The 22943-nt window shown below is 39.7% G+C and overlaps 5 protein-coding genes and 1 long non-coding RNA gene across 9 annotated transcripts in view; 3 read left to right on the top strand and 3 right to left on the bottom strand.

Moving 5' to 3' along the window:
* nphp4 (nephronophthisis 4) overlaps positions 1-5913 on the bottom strand; it is a 143056-nt gene extending 137143 nt beyond the window's left edge. Inside the window, exons 1-3 of one of the 4 annotated variants that reach the window (XM_034875512.1) lie at positions 5823-5913; positions 5563-5742; positions 4777-4914 (exon numbers count right to left, since the gene is read on the bottom strand). In XM_034875512.1, the coding sequence (XP_034731403.1) occupies positions 4777-4914; positions 5563-5739 (315 nt within the window). In that variant the 5' untranslated portion in view covers positions 5740-5742; positions 5823-5913. Of the gene's footprint in view, positions 1-4776; positions 4915-5562 lie in introns of all 4 variants that reach the window. The other 3 variants (XM_034875513.1, XM_034875514.1, XM_034875515.1) reach the window with 3 other exon arrangements.
* A 1590-nt stretch (positions 5914-7503) lies between these two features.
* Positions 7504-11879, top strand: dffb (DNA fragmentation factor, beta polypeptide (caspase-activated DNase)). The gene is made up of 7 exons (XM_034875522.1): positions 7504-7704; positions 8853-8979; positions 9130-9315; positions 10172-10251; positions 10339-10512; positions 10662-10762; positions 11396-11879. Exons 1-7 carry the CDS (start codon positions 7582-7584, stop codon positions 11643-11645), a joined length of 1041 nt encoding a protein of 346 aa, XP_034731413.1. The 5' UTR covers positions 7504-7581; the 3' UTR covers positions 11646-11879.
* A 235-nt stretch (positions 11880-12114) lies between these two features.
* On the top strand, positions 12115-17581 carry LOC117946994. The gene is made up of 3 exons (XR_004657136.1): positions 12115-12201; positions 16155-16157; positions 17572-17581. It is a non-coding gene; the product is annotated as an uncharacterized LOC117946994 (long non-coding RNA).
* c7h1orf174 (chromosome 7 C1orf174 homolog) lies at positions 13196-17942 on the bottom strand. Its single transcript, XM_034875523.1, has 4 exons — positions 17717-17942; positions 15751-15807; positions 15059-15430; positions 13196-14071 (listed from the first exon to the last, which is right to left on the bottom strand). The coding sequence occupies exons 1-4, from the start codon at positions 17723-17725 to the stop codon at positions 13940-13942; spliced, it is 570 nt and encodes a 189-aa protein (XP_034731414.1). The 5' UTR covers positions 17726-17942; the 3' UTR covers positions 13196-13939.
* A 1588-nt stretch (positions 17943-19530) lies between these two features.
* b3gnt7l (UDP-GlcNAc:betaGal beta-1,3-N-acetylglucosaminyltransferase 7, like) lies at positions 19531-21215 on the top strand. Its single transcript, XM_034875521.1, has one exon. The coding sequence runs from the start codon at positions 19826-19828 to the stop codon at positions 21056-21058; it is 1233 nt and encodes a 410-aa protein (XP_034731412.1). The 5' UTR covers positions 19531-19825; the 3' UTR covers positions 21059-21215.
* A 483-nt stretch (positions 21216-21698) lies between these two features.
* The window catches only part of cep104 (centrosomal protein 104), a 33645-nt gene continuing 32400 nt past the window's right edge, over positions 21699-22943 (bottom strand). Inside the window, exon 24 of the mRNA XM_034875517.1 lies at positions 21699-22923. The gene's annotated coding sequence lies outside the window, so the exon portion shown is untranslated. The remainder of the gene's footprint in view (positions 22924-22943) is intronic.

Raw genomic sequence — 22943 nt, 5'->3', positions numbered from 1 at the left:
AAAATGTACCTTTGTGCATCCACGCAAACAGACCTATATTAAAGCAAAGGCCTACATTTTTTATGTGGATTTATTGGACTGATATGCTGGCTGTAAACAAGCTTTGCAGCCATTTTTTGTGTACACAGAGTTTACTAAAAAGAAAAGTTGGGAGCAGATCACGTTAGCAGTTGTTTACACTATCCGCCATTTTCCCTGTCAAAAAGTGTCAATCTCTGAATGCGAATGAACGGACTCCATACATAAAATGTCATTCTTATATGAGGCTCCTTTTTCAACTACAAGCTCAATATTGTTTTTCACGACAAAACAACAAATTATACAAATGACAAATTACTTTTATTAAACTAGGCTTTAGGTCTCCCCCCTTGGCTAGCTTTGAATGGCTTGATAGCCGGCGAGCGGAAGAACAGCTACAGTTTAAAATCAGAAGATTACTTAAGACACTTAAGTTATGTAAATATCAAAAATCATATACTTTAACACTTTTACTCAAGTAATATTCTAAAAGGGGACTTTAACTTCTACCAAAGTCATTTTCTGGTAAGATACTTTTACTTTTACTTAAGTATTGCTTTCAAGTACTTTATACAAGACTGCAACTCAATAACAACTCGAGAAGTGGCACCAAAAGCAACAGACCTCTTCATTGTCAAGACGTCTTGCCTCTGCTGGGGAAAAGAGAAATGCAAAGACAAAGCAAGAAAATAGATTCAGTAAGAGCTCCCACTTTCTCTCTTTAACAACGCCGCATCTTTGCTTTTCACCCAATATTAAAACCAATCCATCATGGCTGACTGGGGGTAGGTGGGGACCTTGTAATTTCCACCCGCTCCTATAACTTAAGAGAGGATCCCTCCTCTGACATTATTTGGATATCAAACAGTAATTTGCCACTCATAAACACCAGCATGAATGCGAGTGCATCGGGCCAAATCCAATAAAAAAGCTAGTGCAGCTCTTGCGGCACGATACAGAGAGCCAGCCCCACTTTATCATCCTGATAGGATATGATGTGGTTTATATTATTACCCTGGATGGATAATGGGATTTGGACGCTTATTGGGATAGCAAGTGGGTTATACTGGCTATGACTATTACGGTGGATCAAAGTAAAGCTATACACTGTGAGAGATTGTTCGATCAAAAGAACATCAAGCAGTGGAAAGGAGAGAAAACAGATGGTGACAAATCTGGAAATCAGAATGTGCCATAGCTGTGACTCATTGGTGTCTCTGTAAAGAGACTTATGCAACACTCTGCATTTATCAGCCAGCTACAGCTCACGCTATTCTTTCCATTAAAAAAACAGTTTCTCTAAACATCTTGTACAACAGCTCACACTGTAAGCAGATCAGGCGTCTTCAACGTTGGAGGCAACAGAGGAGCTCAGCGGTGCTTCAAAGGCGATCATAAAGCAGTGGGTGACTAGCCTCCAACCAGGATGTACAGAGGCCTTCAGATGTTTGATTGAAAGAGAACACAGACACCCAGCTGTTCCCCAGATAACTGCTCAAAATAAACATTAACAACTTGGAAGAAATGGTAAACACGATGGTGGGAGACACATTTTCAAGTGATGAGACCACATAGGGGTACATTTTGTAGTTCACAACTAATGACCCTTTCATCTATTGAACTGAAGGGCAGATCCCCCCAATGTCTGGATGGAAATGGCTGAATTGAAGTGAATTGATGTATGAAGAAGAGGCAGTTCAAGTCTTGCTTGTTCCCTCATTCTTCCTCCCTTCCCAACGAACAGGAACAGGCTCAAAAAGTCTATTTCTTATGTTTTACCGCTTTTACATGCTTTGCTTTTAAATACATCTTCTTGACCACAGGTATTAACAGGATGGTGTAGACTAATCTGATTTTAAGAATTTACCTGCAAAAAAAAGATGAAACTACAAGTAAAAGTAGTTCTCAAAATTACATGGCGTTCTTGCCCAACAGTGTTTCGCTGTTCTTTGACTCAGGGACACAATCTTTTAACATAATACCATGGTACCCTTGTTTATTCAAGTTAAATCTTATCTCGCCACAGTGATTCGTTAAGGGTTGTTTGAAGCCATCAACTTTAACTTTACCTGCAGGTAACAAGCCGCCAAAGCAGCCTGGACATACCAGGCCGGAGGGTGCCTAGCTAAACAAAAGAGATCCTTTCAGGTGGAATGAATCCCATGAAAATAATATGATTTGTGGCATATTTCAATATCAGGGTCATATATTTTGTCTTCAGTAGCCTCTGCATTATCTTCAACATTTTCAATGAGTAATTTGAAGTTTCATCATCAAAGCACATCTTTCATAGAGTACATCACACAGTTTGACATCAAAAATTGTTTCTTTGTTCTCTTTGTGTAATCAGTATTACAAAGGAGAACAAGGATTGGAAAAAGTAAAGAAATGAAGTGCAACAAAGTGAGGCAGCAGACTTCTGTGCAATTCGAAACCCCACATTTGACTGAAACTTCAGGCCAACTTCATTCACAGTGACTCACAAAAATGTGTATTTGCAGCCCTTTGCTGCATGTCTTTTCCCTTCTCTCTCCCCTTTCAAATCTAAGGTGTCCTATACAAATAAAGACCTACAATGTCCCCACACAAAAAGTGTATTACAAAAACAAGACAAAACACCATTAAGTCTTTAGTGTTGTGTGTTAAGAGGAGCTTAACCATAGCAGAAATATAACCACACCCAAAAGAGACTAAATACTATAGTGGCATGTTGTACATGTAATTGCACCAAATTTGCCTCCAAACGCTAAAAGACAGGCATCCAAATGGCTGGAGTTGTATCATGTTTTATACATTTATCATGATAATGTATTCAACAAACACTTCTTTCAGTCACACAATCTACTGTGATACTGAAGATTTACTGTAAACCTTTTGGATCAATCCCTTTCCTGCATTCTGCTCTTTATATTCGTAAAGATATAGCGGCTGTGAATGAGAGGGGAGTTAACTCCTGGAAGTCAAAGACGTTTTGGCTCTGGGGATTTTCCTTTGGCGTTGGCAAAAATTCTAAATGCCCGGCTATTTGCCTAGTGTGCTGCACTGTAACTCTGTGGCAAAAGGCTTCACACAACTTAGCTGTGATGTTAAAGGTGACGGATGGATGCAGTTAAGCCAAATGGTCTCTTTTTAATTCATTTAATTCAATTTTAATTCACACAGGTTTTATGTATCTGCTGCCAACAAACTGGCAATGCTTCTTAGTGGGCAGCTGAACCTGTCAATTGTGAAAGTTAAACCTTTAATGACAGTGACAGTGAGCTGTCAAAAGTGTCTGTTATTGTTCACTTGTGTGAATGAGCAGAGAAGTAATCAAATTTATGGAGACCAAAGAGGCCAAAATACCGCCACGGAAGCTATTAGATGTTGATTGCAAATCAATCAAATCTTTTTGTTCACATCTGTTCAGTGGCAATGGGAAAACTGAGGGGCTGAGTAGTAATAGAAAAACACACCAAAGCCTCCACACTCACAATTGCAAGGTGGGAACAAGATGCTTTCACGGGTTTACCGGATCATTCCAAACACTACAGATATGTAAAGCCAAACACAGTTGTTAAACTTTGTTATTCTTGCTAATTTAGTTATGACTATTTATAGGGAATATACTTAAAATCCTAAACCTAGAAGACAGTTTGACTTCTTACATCACCACCGTCACACTGTGATTTAGAACCATCAAATGTAATAACCTGATTTTAATTTGGACCACATTTTACATCCATAAGTCCAAATTCCAAAATAAAACATCTAACTTCATAGAGCTGTCCATTCACATTAAACCCTATTGCTGCTATATCCTATTGCAGTAATAACAAGGCTGAACAGACACACTATTTGTGCTTTTTAAATGATTTATGTAAATTAAATTATTTTCTTTTTTCCGTTTATATCCCCTGGTGTACTTGACCTGTTTGTATTGTATACACTTGTAGCTGTGTACTGTTACTGTTATATGCTTAGTAAAAACCATTAATTAATGTCTTTACCCTGTAACACTTACTAAACACTTGCCATTTGTTGCGTCTGCCAGATTACTAATTGAACTACTATTCATTGTGTCTATATTAAATCCATTTAAAAGGGGCACCCAGATAGCTCAGTTGGTAGAGCAGGTGCCCATGTATAGAGGCTTACTCCTCGACGCAGCCGGCCCGGGTTCAAATCCAGCCTGCGGCCCTTTGCTGCATGTCACTCCCCCTCTCTCTCCCCTTTCACAACTTCAGCTGTCCTGTCCATTAAAGGCCTAAAATGCCCAAAAAAATAATCTTTAAAAAAAAAAAATAATAATAATAATAAATAAATAAATAAATAAAAAAATCCATTTAAAAGGTACCTAGTAAAATGTGTAAAAATTATCCGTAATAACCCTCATAAATTGTGTTCTTCTTCAACTTGCTGGGTGACAAAAAAATGTCAATGACAGGAACGCTTATAAGATGGTTATCGTTGGATGCAACTTGCTGAGTTTAGGCTAAAAGTGTTCACAAGAGCACAGAAGAACACATTCCAATCATCAGTTCTAGTTGAAAGCCTTGGGTGGTGCAGTTTTTGAGTTGGTTATAATTAAATAATGGCTGTGCTAAATGAATGTAATTTAGGGTTGAACTGGCATTGATTTCACTAGATAATCATCTATCCACTGCTATTCATAACAACATGAGGAATTTAAAATAGAGACCAAAAAACTAACAAACAGAAAACCCCAGCTGCGTGTCATCGGATGTTATCTTGTCTTATTTCAGTTTTATAAGCTACCTCATTGAAGGAGATCTTGCTGTTTTTCATCCTCTGAGGTGAGCTCTTCCATGTATTTCCAAAGAAGTGCTGGTGGTTTCTATCAAACAGGGTTGCTCGCAACTGGAAGGTCACATCATAATCCCCCTCTGATATCTCCTAGGAGTGAAGAGGGAAAAGACCCACATTAGAAAAGTAAAACGTAATTCTCACCCTAAAAGATTTAGGTGTATGAAAACATAAACCTTAAAGTCTTCCAATTGTTTATTGCTCAACTTCTCTGAGAACATCCATGAGTTAGTTTCAAGATCTTAATACACGATGCAAACTCTAAATCCTGCAGCTTCACATACAGCCTATAATACACTAACACACATCCCACAAAATGATAAATCGTCTTTAAAGTGTTTCATGTTTCAATGAGACAATTGTGGGTTACTTTTAACTGTGCAGAGGTGTTTGGTAAATGATCTCTTAACCGAATTTACAAGTGGATCCATAGCATGCTTACAATGATATTATGTAGTGCAACGCACTTGACAAGTTAATAAAAATGCAAAATCACATTTAATCATACACTTTTTGGACGGAATTTTGCTAGTTTTCCTGAGACGTACTGTGACGTACCATAGGCGAGATGTGCCTTTATCATATATTTGCTAAATAATGACGTATGTCAATGGACTCAACTGGACAACACCAAGCTACACACAATTTAATTGCGTTTATTCACTACTGTATTTTGACATGAGCAAAACTATTTTCTAAATCTCTACCAAGAGTTTCTCGTTAGCTGTGAGCAATCACCTGCGGGAGGTGAGCTGCAGTGAGCCGGCTGAGGCTAAGCTGGAAGCCGTGAGACTGGTTGAAGTGGCTTTCCACAGCCAGGCGGACTGTTTGACTGGACGGAGGAACCACACGGCTTCTTTCAAACACTTCTTTCCATCCGCCCGCCATGGTGGATATGTCTTCTGTTTTGACCATGTTCTAGAAAGTTAATAGAAAGTTGAGAATTACATCGCAAATATTCTGAAAAGTAGCGTGCAACTCAGTTGTTGAACGGGAACCTTTGCTATCCATGGATGTATTTCTACCTACCCGTTTAGCTAGATTTTCAAACCCTCAGCCGCCATATTGTAACTGGATTGTACAACTCGGTGCAGAGGGGTTAGCCGAATAAATCAATGATTTGATCAGAAGTGTTCATGAGTGAAAAAATAAAACAAATTCTAGAGATATAACACACAATGGAAGTACTTATGCAACGAGTTGTTTAACCTCGTAACTAAAGATCTACACACAATTTTTTCACTATTCGCAGTAAATCCTCTATACCTCTCATTTGGTATTTTCCATCGCGCTGTATCAGTTGCTATGGTAATGTTCACTTTGCCATACAGCTCACCAGCATGGATACATCGCAACAGTTTACGGTTCTCCATAAATGCAACAAACAAAACATCCAGTTTTTCAGTACCACTACTTACAATAACGCATAACAGACATATACAATTGTATAAAATAATTATTTTAAAGATAGAACTATTATCGATTTAATAGTAGGTCAAGTAACGTGAGCAACTTTAGTAGAAGCTAGAATTAGTAGAAGTAGTTGTAGCAGTAACCTAGTAGTAGTAGTAGTAGTACTAGTGGTAGACTTAGCTAGTAACATTGATACCACATCCAACTGAATTCACCAAATAGCTAATTTAAGCTAAAACATTTCAATTTAAGGTGGCCCATTACAGTAAAGGATCTGTGGTCTTCATAAAAAGGATATAAATTACCCTGAGTGGCTGTAAAAGTTTAGGCGCAAAATGTTAGATTTTATTGTCCCATTTTACTTGAGGATCTGGTCTGACTTCAGTGTGCCGGGCACAAGGGGGGAATTAAATGAATTGCTGTGGGAAATGCTGTTTTGTCTGCAACTAAGTATCCCTGTTAGAGACAATCTCCCGAAAAAGGCCAAATACAGCCATGGCAAGATATGATGTTTCCATGCATGCTCAATGTCATTCCATTTCTTGAGTCTGAAAAAGCCCTCCAGGGGAGTCAGAAGGTTAAGTATAATACAGTTGAGGGCATTAAGGGCACAACTGTTGTATTGCTTTAGGTTAGCAATGTTACATGATGGATTCCTCTGGGTGCCAGAATTGGAGGGCCGTGTGCTGATAGGACTCTAAAGGTACAACGCCTTAGTTATCTAGTTTCCTTTTGATTTGTACAGCCACAGGCTCACCACCTGCATTTTGGGTGTAGGCTAACCTACAGTCTGTGCCATTACTGTCAAACAATCACACGTGCCTCCCTGCTGTAGAGGGCCCATAAACATCACATAATAAACCCGATGTAGGCTATGCATATTTATTCTGGCTATACATGCATAGGAATAAATAAGCCTACATTAAAAAATAAAAACAAGTGTTGTAAATTAGCACGTTGCCTCCCATTTGTTCTGTTCTACATGAAACAACATTTTACCAATCTGCATTAATTCAAGTATATTGTCATATATAGGTATATTAATTCCATTTGTATGGAAGCAAATATAATACTGTAGGCATACAACTTCAACAGTCAGTGAATTTATTTGTGGTTTTTATGGTGTGGCTACTATTACTAACGTAAATACCATTAAAAAACAAACAAATGTATCAGTATACATAGCGTCTCCTTTCTCTTGTCATACTGACAGTTAAAGAAATCGAGCAAAGACGAAGAGAAACTCTAGAGGGCAGCAACACACCATGCACCGCTAAGTGGTCAGCCTCAAGAGAAAGAAGAAGGAAGCGGTAGGTACAAACCACACAGACTAACAACAGTGCAATGTTTGGCCTCTTCGGGAAAAATAAACCTGTGAAAATTAGGAGTTGTAATGAAAGCAGAAAGTACGGAGTTGCGGCAAAAGATGTGAAGCAGTTGCTTAAAAAAGGCTGCAAGTTATTGCAGGTGAGCTCGGGTGTTTTATTATGGCTTGTTTCAACAACTGCACCGCTATTTCCGCTTTCTCTTCAGTGAGGACATGTTGGTTGTTGTAAATCGGGAGTCGTCGGTGAGACACAAGTGAATGGTTGAGGGTGCAGTGAACATATTTTCAGCGTTGGTGGTACATTTAACTTTATCTGTTTGTTTAATTATAGTCTCGCATTGCCAAACCTAACTTCCACATGACCACAGTTCGAGATAGGGGCGGTTTGGTTCAGACCATGGACTGTAAACATGAGTACACAGTCTTTGGGTTAGACCAAGTAGGGTCATAGATGGGCAATCTTAAAACTGGGGGAGAAAATAGGTTTTTACATTACATTCAGACAACTTGGATTAAGAGATATGTTAACATGTTCTCGACAAAGTTATTTACAGATAGGCTACAACTTCCTTTTTACATGAGGGAAATGTCACAAAGCACAGGTCAGAGAGGTATGTAGCAACTCATACATCCATGGTAGCAACAGGATAAAATAACTAAACTAAAACTAGTGTGCATAAATATAATGCAAGCAACACAGCATATGTGTTATAATAAAGATCAATTAAAACATGTTTCTTTCAAATGTCATGTTACATATGACCAAGTGGGTTTCAGAGATAGTCAGCCGTTCATCTCCATTCAAAGGAGGCCAGGCGGTGTGTGCACACAAGATAAATAATCTGAACAGAGTGTGTCATAGATAGAAAGAAATGCAGATCACCGTATTCTGTCATGACTCGTGTGCACATTCTGTAAAAACAGCTTTCATGATTATATAGCTGACAATCAGCCCAAGCATTTCCCAAATTCTGGACACTTTTTTTTGGCCATAGATGGCTATCACAGTATTCCCAGTGTAAGACAGTGAGCGCGAGTGGGCATTCCTCTGAATGATGTGAAACTCAAAGAAATACATTTTTAAATATATTTCTTTGAACCATTTCAAAAATGTAATTATTTTTAAAATAAATACATATTTGAAATTGCTCAGGATTTGTCTTACACACAAAGTAAAATAAAATTAACCCTTTTGGGTAAAAAAAAGAAAGAAAATGTCCTATATTTGCTCCAATTGTTTATTTGAGTTTAAACATCTTTCATCATTATTGTATGTCCATTATTCCAGTTGCCATCTTCTGGTGCACATGTTTGTTTGTATGAGGATGGGACAAAGGTGACAGAGGAATTCTTCCCCACTCTGCCAGACAACACAGAACTTGTTCTTCTCTGCAGAGATCAGACATGGAGTGGAGGTAGGTGAATCATTCTCAGACACCAATAGAAAATCAAGACAAATACTTCACCTCTACACTTGTGTATGTGTTCTCCTGACCAGACACACTGTTAGTTTCGAGGTAGCCGGGATGATTTATGACCTATAACCGCTGTGGTTCCTATTCCAGTTGTGTGTGACATCGGCCAGTTACTGAGCACAGACCGGCACGCGGCTGACCTCGTTGAAGCGGCAAAAGGTCTCCTGTCTGATGAGCATTCTCCTAAAAGGCGTAAAATCCTGACTGACCTGCTGCTCAACCTGGAGGACAGATCCGAGCTGGAGAGCAGAGAGGAGGACGAGGACTGGTTCAAAGGTAAAGAGTCTAGTTTTGCAATGCCAGACCTTTCTCCACAGTGCGGCGGAAGAGGGTCTGGCTAGTCCCCACAGCATTCCTGGGATGGAAGAAAAACATGCTCGGGTTTATTAGAATTTCTTTAAACCAATCACAATCGTGTTGGTCAATGCTAAGCACCGGACGAAGCCACTGCAAGATAACCTCGGGAAGGAACGTTTTGGTGAACCGCGCTTGTTCAAAAGCAGTTTAAGTCGTGCAACAGAAAACTCAGATTCTACAGATAGTCAAGCTATTGAGGAGCAGTTAACCGTAGTAGTCATAAATCTACCGGGGTGTAAAATGCCAACACAAAGAAGGTGGAGGGTGAGGGGCATCTTGCCGAAAGTCAGGAACATTCGGCCAATCTTCCAGCGGCGCCGGAGCCATCCCCTAGAAGATCACTCGATATAGACTGTACAAAGTCTAATAGAGACTTTGCCCACCCACGCTTGAACTGCTTGGTTCATGGGTTGGTACGGCAACATACTGCTGCCACAATGAAAGAAAGAAAAGAAAATAATAACACTTCTTTTTATGAAATAGTCCCCTGTTTGTTTATGCATGCCAAATTATTCCATTTTGACAACAAACCGAACTAATGCTAAAAACACTGGCGATGTTTACGTTGTGCAATATGTGAATTTAGATTAATTTAGAAGATAGCAGACTGTACTTCATAATCTAAAGGACAGAGTGACATTAAATTAGATGAGCCACCCAAAGGAAAAACTTCCCATTTTTTGCCCAACTGCAGCAAGGCTATAATAAATATAAAGTTTTTTTTCTCCATGCACTTGTCATAATTTGAGGTGTAATAAATGTTGCTTTATTTCAGGTGTTGATGCTCGATTCAAGACAAAGTCGGCCTACATGAAGTTCAACTGTGAGAGCAGGATACGAGGCTACAAGAAGGAGGTAAACTCCTAATTCTATTAAGGAATTTAAATAATATCCTATTATAATGTAATATCTAAACGTTTGGTTCTGTGTCTCGGTTCTCAGGTGGATGATGCCACCAAATCCATACAGAAGGCTAAAGTCAGGGAAGAGTTTCTGAAAGCTTGCAAATCCCTGGCAGAAACGCTGAAGGCAGCAAGGCACAACGGCTGCTACTTTGACAGGAGTGAAAAGGAACCAAACCGCCTCTGTACTCCGGAGGGATGGTTTACCTGCCAGGTATTACGGGAATACAACCGCATACAGAGCTACCTCCCCATTTACTACATTTCCATAAATTCCAGTGACACTTTCCTCACAACGTAGCAAAAGAATAAGAAAGAAGTGAACCTTGAGTTTTCAGCTCTTCCTCTCTGTTGCCTCCTCAGGGATCATTTGAGCAGCAGGCGTGCCAGTCTCTCCACTCCATCAACCCCTACGGAAGCCGAGAGAGCAGGATTGTTTTCAGCACATGGAATCTGGACCACAGGTTGGACTCCTATTCAAAATAAATACATAAAAAGCATTTCACCATCACAAAGGGCAAACTAAGCCTAGTTTCTGCAATATTCAAAAACATTCTTTTATACATTTTCTTTTACATACAAGTATTTGAATGATCTGACAGCAAGGATGTGACCTCTATCCTCCGTGAACTAGAACTGAGTCATGGGTTTCACCCATACAAATCGAATGAGAGTAGAAAGGACATTCTTATGTGTACCATTGTAAACTGTGCCCATTATACCGGTCTAACTCATTTCTATGGTCAATGCACAGTGCTAAGTGTCATTTTCTGTTAAACTAGTCAAATGACCACAGCAAGCAGTCCGTTCTACTCTTTCTATTTCTATGGTGCAACCACTGCAGTGAGTACTGTAAGTTCACACAATGACAGAGTGAAACCAAACATATCAAGAAGTGCCAGAAAAACTTTTACTTAGAGGATTGAAGGCCTCATTCAGATGAATATTGAATTTAAACTCAAGAGCCAAATCCTTTTAAGGTTTGGTACACAGGGATGAGATATAACTGCTAACAGTGGATGATGTGTTCATTGGAACTTGATACCTGATGGCTGAAGAACAAACTTGAAACATTTGTTTTTGCGTCCTGTGTCCAGGATCGAAAAGAAGAGGACGATCATTCCCGCTCTGCTGGAAGCTCTACAGAATCACAAGAGCGCCGACGTTAACCTGAACTACTTCTACTGCTTGCTGTTCACCAGGGAAAACCTGAAACTGGTTCACATCGTGTGCCACAAGAAAGGAGCTCACAACCTGCTGTGTGACCCCAACCAGATTTTTAGACCAGCCGCTAACACAGACAAAGCTAAACAGAAGGTCAAAGGGAAGAAGAGGCGCTTGGTGTAAATAGTTTTGACTCCACTTTTATGAAAAAAATTGTTTTTATTCATTTGTATGAACTGTGATGATATAACTACACTGAAGAATTATCTCAAAGGTTGCTGTTGCAAGATCAGATGGTCAGAAATGTAACTTTTTTTTTTAAACCATATTCTGCTTTGTGAACCAGTGAGGCTGCAGAGCTTTGATACAGACTGGCAGTGCGTTGTTAGACAAACATAATTAAACCAAATCATGAAAAGGATTTCTTTTTTTACCTTGTGTTGGCACGGCCGTGTAAAATGCATGAAGTGATTACATTGCGGAATCCATTCAGACAGATGAATAGAAGTGAATCACACAGTGCAATTACTGACAACCTCAAAGTTCGATTACATTTTTTAAAGTCGGTTGTAAGTTATCCTCAGTTCACGTACACACTAAAGTCTCAAAAGGAACCAACTTTTTTTTTAGTCTGTTTACTTTAATAATAATTGTTAAAGTGAACCTAACATAAAATGGCTATTGGCTGCATATGTATAGGGCTGGGGACCGAATTCATTAGTTTATAGGCAGTGAATTGGTATCGAAAAAAAGTATTGTTTAGGAACGATACCCAGCCCTATTTATGCATATATTGTATTTTATAGATTTGTTGCGCGTTAAGCAGCTGCCAAAAGAACACACACAAGCACACTCAGATCTGTTGAGGAGGAATATTAGACACTTGGTGAACAATGACATTCATGTTAAACATTGAATTTGTGATATGAAAAGCTCTCATTATAGAAATGCTCTTTGGCATGTGTACCCTCCTTCCTCATCACATTTATACAACTTGTATAGTGTAGATTTGTGAGATTATTTTACTCATTTGTTTAAATTTGTTGTTTTAATCCAGCACTGTATCATCTATCAAGGCAAATCTAAAAATGCAAATTTGCACTCAAATTATGAAATTGTATGTGGACTGATTTTTCTAAAAGTGCTTTGCTAACACACCCTCCAGATAAACCCTAGTTAACTTAACCACGGGTGCTGGAAGCATACATTCAGCAATAAATAATAAACAGCCACAGGTGGCTATATTAATACCAGTGCTATAGCTATGCTAAAAAGTAAATTGTTTATCAGATCAACGCCCAATTTCCACCGGGTGCAGAAAGGCCGCGGAGTCATTAGGTTTCCCTTAAAGTCAATGGGTCACTGACTGCGTCTTTTCTTCAATTCAGCACACGGTAGGTAGTGCGGGACAGGAGGTCGAGCACAGAAACAAATTAAAACATCTGGTAACTTTCAAAATGTGGTTTTATTTACATAAATTTGAGAGATCTTGTGTGTCCACGTGATTTCAACGTTCCGTAACTAATCGGGACCTGGTGGGTGTTGACGGACGGCGGAGCCGATCCGCAGACATTCTGCAACCGATGGAAATTGGGACTAAGTGTTGCGTGGTTGGACGGTCCTTGTCAACTCAACGATTGCAAATTTTCAAGTATACCATCAAGAACTGACTTTCAAACTGTTAACTAGTTCATACATGCTTCTTTTAACCTCAAACAACTTCTGCAATTGTGGAGTTGTGATGAATCTCTTCAGCTCATGTCGGGGTAATGGAAGCAGGCTTAAAGCAAATATACTCATACAATGATAGTAGGCTAACAGCAGATATAGCTACAGCAAGTTCATGCCTCTCTCACTCACATCGCAGTGGGCAACTTCATTACCAGTGAAAAGGGATGTAACGGTAAGAAAATGTAACCTCACGGTTACAGTGACCAAAGTTGTCACGGTTTTCTGTATTATTTTGGTATTTTTAAAAGTGTGTGCAATGCCTTTAGCCGCAACTTTTTCCTTCACGTTCTGCAGACAGGATAACTATCTTCAATCAACTCCTTCGGCATTCTACTAACCAAAATATGCCCATGTTTCAGACTTAGCCCTCTTAGAGGGTTGATAAATGTCCTGAGAGCTGTCATCTCCTCCTTCCGCCATGATTCCAACTTCCAGTAGGCTACACAGTGCGCTTACGTTGCAACTTCAGGAGACATGGTATGAAGCGGGGAAGGATGAGACACACGGTTTCCACACCGTGGTAATCCACCGTGATAACGATTTTTTAAATGACAACGGTAATGTTATTGTCAACATTTTTTCCGTGGTTTACCGTAACACCGGTAATTGTTACACCCCTACCAGTGAGTCATGAGCACCGCCACTCATGCTGTACTAGAGAGAGCGTTCGGAAGCGCAGATCGTTGTATGTCCTTCAGCAAGCACGACTGTGAGTTCACAACAGTTATCAGTGCAGTTACTCTTCACTAAGTGTCTTCTCGCTGCACGATGCTGAGGCCTGCCTCCTCTTCCTCGCTGTCCTCTCGTGCGTAGTAATGCCGTCTCCTGTTCTCCTTCTGAACGTGGACGGAACTCTCCGACGATTTGTAAGGGAAGTCCTGTGGAATACATTTTGTAATTTATTCAATATGGACATATTCTTCGCTTCACATTTAGTTTCTGGGAATCTCTTTGATATTACTTCTACAGTTCAATAGATATCAGAACAAAAACAGCATAAAAAACATACAATTCACATTAACATAGCCCTACCCCCTGAACCCCCCTACACAAGAGATTTTTGTTCATCGTGACTCTTTTGTTGCATCCTGAAATGTGCACTCACCTGTTGATAATCAGCCCAATACATATTGCTGGTTGAACATAGGCCATAGTGACATGAGGTTACACCATTTAAGTTATCAAACTGTATATTTATAGCGTTTTGCCATTACATGGTACTTGCTCGATTCACCTTTTTAGGTTTTCGGTTATGAAACGTCCCTGGTACCTACTGACAAGTACTTTTTTTAGTACTACCTTAGTAGAGGTGACGTGAAAATCTGCAGAATACTGATTGGTCGGAGAGAACCGTCACTAATCACTGAGTCATTATTGCTAGTGACAGACGGGGGCGTCCCGTGTTTAAGTAGTTTAGCCAGCGGTGTTTTTTTTTGCTTCCTCAGCTTCTTCTGAAACTTAATTTGTCGTATTCTGGCTGTGGCGACATCCACATGCTGAGAACCAAAAACAGCACATTTTTGGGATGTTCTGTGTGTGTATCACGTTAGGTCACGGCAGTTTCCTGCAGCGGCGCTATGACGACCAGCCACACTCGCCTCACACATGAGGCAGTACTGAATCTGTAATTGAAAAAGAAGGACGGGGCACCGTGGCCGAGCCGAGTAAGACTGGTACGAGCAGTGGGTCGCGCCATTAGTTGGGCGCTGCTTTATCTATGTTTAGTCATCGTCTTGGCAACACAGCCCCTCCTACGCTGGCTGTCAGTTGGGAAAGCTTTCATCTACAACAACCTTTTGCAAGCAACATAATCCAAATTGAGTCACAGATTCTCTCCATTAGGGAGTGAAACCAAAAAGGCTCACCTGTACAACATCTAAGTTTCCAAAGAACTGCTCCACAGGAAGAATCTGATTACTGTCGTCATCTGGGAAGATGTTTTTGCTGGTTTCTTCACAATCCATGTCCTCAGACTCCTGTTTGTCCCACACGCTGTTCACTTCGCAGCTGTCCAGCTCCGTCCTCAGTCCGTTTTCTTTGCCCTCCTGTCCCTCGAGCTCTGGTGATGCTGAGCATCTCCTCCTGCCTGCAGACTGGTGGCATTCACAGCTGATGCAGGAGAGTGTCTCTAGAGGATCGTCTGCTTTGCTGTAACCACTGACTACTGAGCTGCTCTCTGCGGCTGGCTGTGTCTCTGGACTTTTCATACATCTCCTCCTTGTAGTAGAAGCCTGTGGCTGAGAGTTAAAGACCAGGGTTATAAAATTAACTATGATCATCAACATCCTTTGGTGTTATACCAGGGCACGTCATCTAACTCCCGCAAGGACGCAACACATTGAATAGAGAGCCTAACGTGTGTGTTCAGTACAGTTCTCATGCAGTTGTGAAAGTCTAGCCAGTTACAAATGTCTAGTTAAGGGTAAAAAGCATCAAACATGGTCCTTTTATATAATTTATTTGACTTCTGACATACTTTGTTAGAAACAGCAAAACATAGCGGCTGTTAATACTTGCTCTTTATAGGGCTGTTCTCCTGTACACGGGTAACACAAACCTTTCTGGAGCTGCTCTTCCTCTTTCTGGGCTTCAAGTTGTCAAGTTGACCAGGCATCTGCAAAGCAGCATAATGTGGTTTGTTTCATCCCATGTGGTAATACTCAATTATTAGGGGTGGGAAAAATAATCGATTCTTAGATGCATCACAATTCAATTAATTGATTCTGATAAGTTAAAAAAAGAAAGAAATTGTGTGTTGATTTTTATTTAAAACTTACTGTCTCCAGACATGTACAAATCGGACAACATAGTGACTGAAAGATAGGCAAGAGTGCAGAAAGAAAACACAAAAATGTCCAAAAGGAGGTAAAAATGTTTTGTATACACACACACACACACACTCAAACAAACACACACGATCAAATAAGACATACATGAAATAATTAGGCAAAACACATATAGGCTGTTCTACTTTATCACATTACATCTGACCACCTCATGTTTCATGTTCTAAGAAGCCAATCATCCACCTTAAACATGACTGAGCCTCTGACGTGAAAGAGCACTGAGGGAAGATGACTTTCACAAGCATGTTCAAGGCTTAAGCATGGAATGACTACAAATAAAAACCTTAGTAGACAAAACATGTCATTGAAACTTGTGTGTGACAAATACTGTATGTCAGATTTATATGTATATTTAAATCAAGCATGGAAATGTACATAAAAAAATGGTTGCATTGAGATGACTCAATAAATCGGTTTAGAATCGAATCGTTGGCCTTTGAATGGGAATCAAATCATGCCGTGCCCAGAGATTCTCACCCCTATCAATTATAGCAAAGAGTTATGGAAAAAGTTGGTTTCATTATTAAGCTCACCAAGAAAGTTTTTTATTTTTTTTATTTTTTTAAATATATGATTTTTCAAGTTTTCTCCAAACAAGTGTAATTGAATTTATTGGGCTTTTTGTTTTAATTTAGCATGTTAATGATGTTATGCAAGGTTTTTAGTCAGCCCTATGCAGTAAAGTAATGCTCCCAAGAAACACAAAATCAGGAGAAGATATGAATGGACATATTCATCTTTTCACTTCAAGAGTAGATAGGGGAAAGACCTGCTGGTTTAGGATGAAATGAATTGATGAATCCGATTTATTGTCACATCTTATTTTTAACTTGAAATGTTTTTTTTGTTTTTTTTAGAACTCACTCACTTGAGTATCTTTGACACAACGATGTATTCGCTCTAATTTTCAAAGCACTAGGATTGTATTCTGTCCAACATTGATTATGAAAATCTGAATGCTAATGCTTAAGATTTGTGGGGTCTTTTATATGATAAGGGTAATGCAGTCAAATTTTTGATTACATGTTAACGGGGAAACGCAACAGTGCATTGACGTTTAAATTGTATAAATTTGTGAATCCCACCACGGCTCTGTACCATAGAATGTATTGATATGATATCAACATATATACTCTGTACCGTCCCCTGAGCTGTTCATCAACAATCGTGTATGCTCCGCTGGCCAAACTCCTCCCACATTTTATATTTATTTAAAACGTCACGGACCTCGAGTAACCTCTGGATTTTATTCCAGTAACGTTATGCGTGGCAATAAGTGCCCAATTGAAGTGCAACAAAAATAAATAAAAACGGTTCATATTGTGACAAAATGTTAGAATAATACAACTGTTCTACAAATGTTACTGAGCTTTCGACAATAATATCCATATAATTTCCATCACGGCGGAAGACAACTAGCGTTCGTTAGGTCACGTAAGGTTAACGTTAATTTACGTGGCACGAGAACGACTTTACCGTTGTCTGTTGTTACGGTAAAAAGCTAAGACTTTACCAGAACCAACGCTTGCTAGCTAAAGTGTCCGATAATTTATGTCGACATAGCAGCTACAAGCTAATAAGGCTAACATGATAGCTATGAGCTGTAACTAGAGTTAATGTACTAGCTAGCAAGCTGCATGTTCCTCAACTGGCTTAGCTAACTAGCGAAACACCTACCTTGTGCATCAGTTGTCGGCGTAATGCTTCTTCCTTTTTCAGCGAGCCTGATATTCTTTAAATAAACTGGCTTTGGTTACAAACATCTATGTTTGTGATGATATCTGGCGTCCCCGCCTTTGCTGCTGTGCTAGTCTGGAGATGGAGCCGCCGTTTCCTGAGAGAGGTTCAATCTGAGGTCAGAGAGTCAATGGTATGGAAGCCCGTTTCCGCCAATGTAATGATTAAAAAAAAAAAGATCCTGTTAGTCATTATAATGAGAACCCTTCTCAAAATAATAATTAGTGTGCAGATACATAGCTATCTCATTATTTTTGAGAAAGTTTCTCCTTGAGAAATGGCTACCATCTCATTATTTAGAGATACTGAAAGTTATTATTTTGGAGAAAGTTTCCCCGTATAATTGGTTCCTTATAAACTGCGCTATGCCTGTAAAGTGAAAGGTAGCAGCAGCAGTGGGAGGTGACAATAAGATGGGGTCAAGTAAGTAATTTTCCAGCCATTTTAAGCCACCGTACGACTTCGGTCTGTACCATAGACCGTATGGTCTGTACAGCAAGTCACAGAAACAGTCAAACTGGGATAGTTGGTCTCCAATTGTTCTGATTATGACCGAGTAGCCTGTTAAAATACATACATATAAAACATATCGGAATGTATTTAGTCTGTCTGACTACTAAATGTCACCATCAGCCACACAACATGTATTCTGTTAACAAAGTAAACTTTTGGTTTGCCAAATTTCTGGGTGGGGTCATGGGAGGTGACTGGGAGGCTGATAACATTCCAAAAAATGTCCACAAGAGGGTGCTAGAGTCTTTTTGTTTATTACACCCTGTCAGAGTCATGTGATATAAGCTAGTAAGGCGTACACAGATTCATAAAAATAAAATATAGTAGGCCTTGGCTTTATATATTATTTGAGAATCACCTTCATTGATAAAGTACTTTTGCTGGTTTATAAATCACTAAAAAGCTCCCAGAAAGTTGCGGGTCTGCTGCAACTCTCAGTTCACTTTAAACCAAGGCTGAAGACCTTTTCAGACCTTTATAGGCTACTGCACTATGAATTTTATTCTCATCATATTATTATGGTTTATAATACTTTTTTTAGTTTTTATTTGTTTTTAATTGCTTTTTTCTATGTTTTATGTAAAACACTTTGAATTGCCCTGTTGCTGAAATGTGCTATATTTAAATAAAATTGCCTTCATAAAACAGCTACTGTACCTTGTACAGGTTGGCCACTTACTTAAATGACAAGCAGTAGGCGCCTAACAAAGTAACAAAGTACACCCAAAAAATTCATTTAGTTTTAATTATTCATATTATTTTTTATTTATTTATTGCCAAATCCAAACATAAGAGGTTGTAGCCTACATTTACTATTTTCGGACCCATCCCTAACTAAAAACCTGGGGGATAACGTTTTTTCTGTATATGTGCATCAATATTTACTATACTTTTGCTCTGTTATGATTTGTTTTATCTTTATGGCGTCACATATATTTGTTTGCCTTTTATTGTCGTAGGCTATACCTTGTATCTTCTAGAATCTAGTCCTTTGTACTCATTTAATTAAATTAGGGTGTATTGTTTAAATTATTCCTAAATAATCCCTGTTGTATTTTACTTCTGATCATTATAATGTGTATTCTTTCATTGAAAAGCAATAAGTAGATAGATCAATAGAAAAAGTGTAGCTTGAAGTTAGGCACTACAACGTGTTGGACACCTGGTGTGTGTGATGTGAGAAATGTGAAACCTGCTGGTCCTGAATCATTAGGGGGAGGAGATTTTGGGGGGAGTATCTTGCGACAGGTCTCCAGTCAGACCGAGACAGACGCCAGACAAGCAGCCCGAGGACACGTTTGGTATCCTGCATCATTTTATTGCACCAAGAAGCGATGTGCGACTCCACTGAGCGCCATCACGGGCATAAGAGGCCACTTCAGTGTCAGCGCTCTCACGTAGCCGAGGACGCAACCTTTGGTATCCAAATGAGCAAGGACGGTGGTGAAGGACTCCACTGTCAGTTGTGGAGTTGTGAAACACTATGAAGGCAAAGGGTCCAGCATCTCATGGTCTCTGGGCGCCGCAGTGAGAGTCATGGATCACCTTTTCCGGAGGAAACGGGTCGGTCTGCTGAAACCCTTGCTGAGCCTGTCTCTAGTCTTTGCCTCTTTTCTCATGATCCACAAGCTGAAGACAGAGAAGGACGGAGTGGGGGTTAAACGAATGAAGGAGTCCGGTTGGTGCGACTCCGAGTGTTTTTCATTTAAGAAGGGAGTTGTGAAAAATGGTTTGGGGAGCTCAGAGTCTCCAGTTGTTAGCAACGGACTGGATGCGCAGCGGGTCTCCAACGGGACTCCGGCTTTCTGGGACGCTCAGGTTCTTAATTGCAGTGAGGACGCGTCGGTGAGGAGCAAGGACTGGTTTCAGCGCTTGGACCCGAGATTTCACCAGTTTGTTCTGCACAGACACTGCAGGTACTTTCCCATGCTCATCAACCACCCGGAGAAATGCGCGAATGGAGAGGTGCAACTCCTCATGGTGGTCAAGTCCGTCATCGAGCAGCACGACAGGCGGGAGGCTGTGCGTAAAACCTGGGGCAAGGAGCACACGGTGGATGGGAAGAAAATCAAAACTTTGTTTCTTTTGGGAAGCCCGACGAGTGGAAAAGACACCAAGAACCTCCAGAAACTGATCGAGTACGAGGACATGATATATGGGGACATCCTCCAGTGGGACTTCATGGACACTTTCTTTAACCTGACCCTGAAAGAAGTCAACTTCCTCAAATGGTTCAACATATACTGCTCCGGCGTACAGTTCATATTCAAAGGAGATGATGATGTGTTTGTGAACACGGACAACCTGCTGCAGCTCATCGGCTTCAGAGTGGAGGAGCGCAAAGACGCCGAGTTGTTTGTGGGGGACACCATCTCCAAGGCGATCCCCATCCGAAACCGGCAGAGCAAATACTACATTCCCAAAGAGCTGTACGATAAGCCATATCCCCCCTATGTAGGAGGTGGGGGGTTTCTGATGTCCTCCCAGCTGGCACGGAGGCTCTTCGTGGTCTCGGAGGACCTGGAGTTGTACCCCATTGACGATGTGTTTTTGGGAATGTGCTTGCAGAAGCTTCACTTGGCCCCAGAGATGCACCCGGGCTTCAGGACCTTCGGCATCACCAGACGCAGGGTGAGCGCCATGAACAGCGAGCCATGCTTTTACAAAAACCTCATCGTGGTGCACAAACTGAGCGTGCAGGAGCTGCTCAGGATGTGGACCGTGGTGCACAACGAGGACTTGATTTGCGCTCAAAAGGTCTCCATGTGATTGTCATTGTAGGCATTATAAAAGGAAAGTAAATGAACTGACAAAAGCTAAACTAAATACACAGAATACCTGTGTTTTTAATTTATCAAACTTGATGATCTTTACGCATCTTTGCTGAACCTACTGAGTCATGTAGTTCAGGGAGGGATCGAGTATGAAAAAAAGAAATTCATCAAAACGGTTTTAACTATTCATATCCGCTGATAGATTTGATACCATACAGCACATCCAGATATTAACATTTTCTGTATGTCAAATTCTAAAACAGGTTGGGTTTCCTCTCCACTAGTCTTACTAATGTACTTTTCATTGTGTAAAACCACTACAACACAACTCCACAGTGCACACACATCCCAGGAAGGTTTCTGATTTTTGGTGCCATTTCATCATCTCTCTCATCTTAATCCAAAATCTAATGCTGATGTAGAGACACGGTTGTAATGGTTTTAGTGCGTGTTTGTGCAGGCATAAATAAGACTGGACTTTTTACATCCAGGTGTTTCTCTGAAACAGTTAATTGGATTGCTAATTTCTGATTTTAGTGTGATTGTCAAAGTGAACTATAAGGACTTCATAGTGTACTATTTTGTAAGGTGGGGAAATTGTTGAAAAAAATTAAACGATTTGATTGTTGTAAGTTAATATATTGTTTTATTCCATCTTTTAATTTTATTTTTTAAGTGTCAATTCATGTGTGTATGATTTGCAGAGGCCAGAAACCAAAGATACTAAAACGTCTGTAATACTGTAAATGTATGAATGATAACGTAATTAAAACTGGAGCTCTCTGTCAACTTTGTAAAAGCACTATGAATGTTGCAGCATTTGATTTATACACATGTGAACAGCTGGAGAACAGCACATTATTGGGAACGATTAGGAATAAGCTACAAAATAGTCCTTAAATCGTGTCAGAAAGCTGCAAATTTCAGCTTAATATGGCTTTATTTAAACAAATACAGATACTTTTGCAGAAAAAATAGCCATTTGATGCCATAAATATTATTAAGAAAATACTGTCTACTATGCACATAAAAACATGAAAAAAATCCACTGTTGCAATAGTCCGCAATACAGAAGCACATTAAAACCAATGTGATGGATTGGGAAGTGAAACTAAACATACTCTCTTGTATATCAACTCTCCTGAAATTGTTTATTCAATAATATAACAGTGTTATTACACAAATCAGTACACATTTCACCTACTAATATCACAATTTGAAAAAGAACATTCCAAACACCTCCGATTTTTGAGTTATTTTCGGCTGTGGATGAATCACAAATATTTACACTCAACCTCATCGTAACACTGTGCAGTACAATATCCAAGTAGTAAAAAGATAGTATTTATTATAAATCTAGCAAATTATTGTCAAATTCTAGTTTGTGATTGAATCCGTTTAAAGCCAGTGAAGTGCTTAAAACTGTTGGTTGGGGTCAGCCTCAGTCCTATTCAGCAGAAATCAAGTTTAAGAGAAATAGGTGCTACGCAAATTCTACTGTGTACAGTATATTCATCTCCATGGTTTCATTTGAATAATTCTGTCTACGTTGACTCTCTCACTGGACTAATAGAGCATATAAAACTGTGCTATCTACTAAAGATTGTCAATAGGCATTAAGCAGGAAAATACATTAGGTCCAAACTGTACTGAAAATTCAGCATCATCTATCTGGCAAAGTGCTACTTCATTCCTTCAATATCATTTATATACTACAAGAAATAAAAAGTTAAATGTAAACAGATGGCAAAGCGTGAAGCTACACTTTGGTTGTCCTTGGCTTTAGGATGCTGGAGTGTTGCGAAGGAATGAAAGCGTTATTCGTGTAACCTCATTGTTCCTCTCCTCTCCTTACTGCATCTACAAGGAGAGGAGTGTTT

The sequence above is a fragment of the Etheostoma cragini genome, chromosome 7 (genome assembly GCF_013103735.1).
Source record: "Etheostoma cragini isolate CJK2018 chromosome 7, CSU_Ecrag_1.0, whole genome shotgun sequence".
NCBI classification, from domain to species: Eukaryota; Metazoa; Chordata; class Actinopteri; order Perciformes; family Percidae; genus Etheostoma; species Etheostoma cragini.
The sequence above is the reverse complement of the archived record's forward strand: the minus strand, read 5'-3'. Positions and strand labels throughout refer to the sequence as shown.

What these genes read in the sequence shown, in the direction of transcription:
- dffb (XM_034875522.1), top strand. Translation starts at nt 7,582, where the DNA reads ATGTTTGGCCTCTTCGGGAAAAATAAACCTGTGAAAATTAGGAGTTGT. An exon ending in AGATCAGACATGGAGTGGAG is followed by an intron (nt 8,980 to 9,129) that starts GTAGGTGAATCA and finishes TTCCTATTCCAG; the next exon opens with TTGTGTGTGACATCGGCCAG. An exon ending in TACGAGGCTACAAGAAGGAG is followed by an intron (nt 10,252 to 10,338) that starts GTAAACTCCTAA and finishes CTCGGTTCTCAG; the next exon opens with GTGGATGATGCCACCAAATC.
- c7h1orf174 (XM_034875523.1), bottom strand. An exon ending in GGAAGAGCAGCTCCAGAAAG is followed by an intron (nt 15,431 to 15,750) that starts GTTTGTGTTACC and finishes TTTAACTCTCAG; the next exon opens with CCACAGGCTTCTACTACAAG. An exon ending in GAAACTTAGATGTTGTACAG is followed by an intron (nt 14,072 to 15,058) that starts GTGAGCCTTTTT and finishes TGTATTCCACAG; the next exon opens with GACTTCCCTTACAAATCGTC.
- b3gnt7l (XM_034875521.1), top strand. Translation starts at nt 19,826, where the DNA reads ATGGATCACCTTTTCCGGAGGAAACGGGTCGGTCTGCTGAAACCCTTG.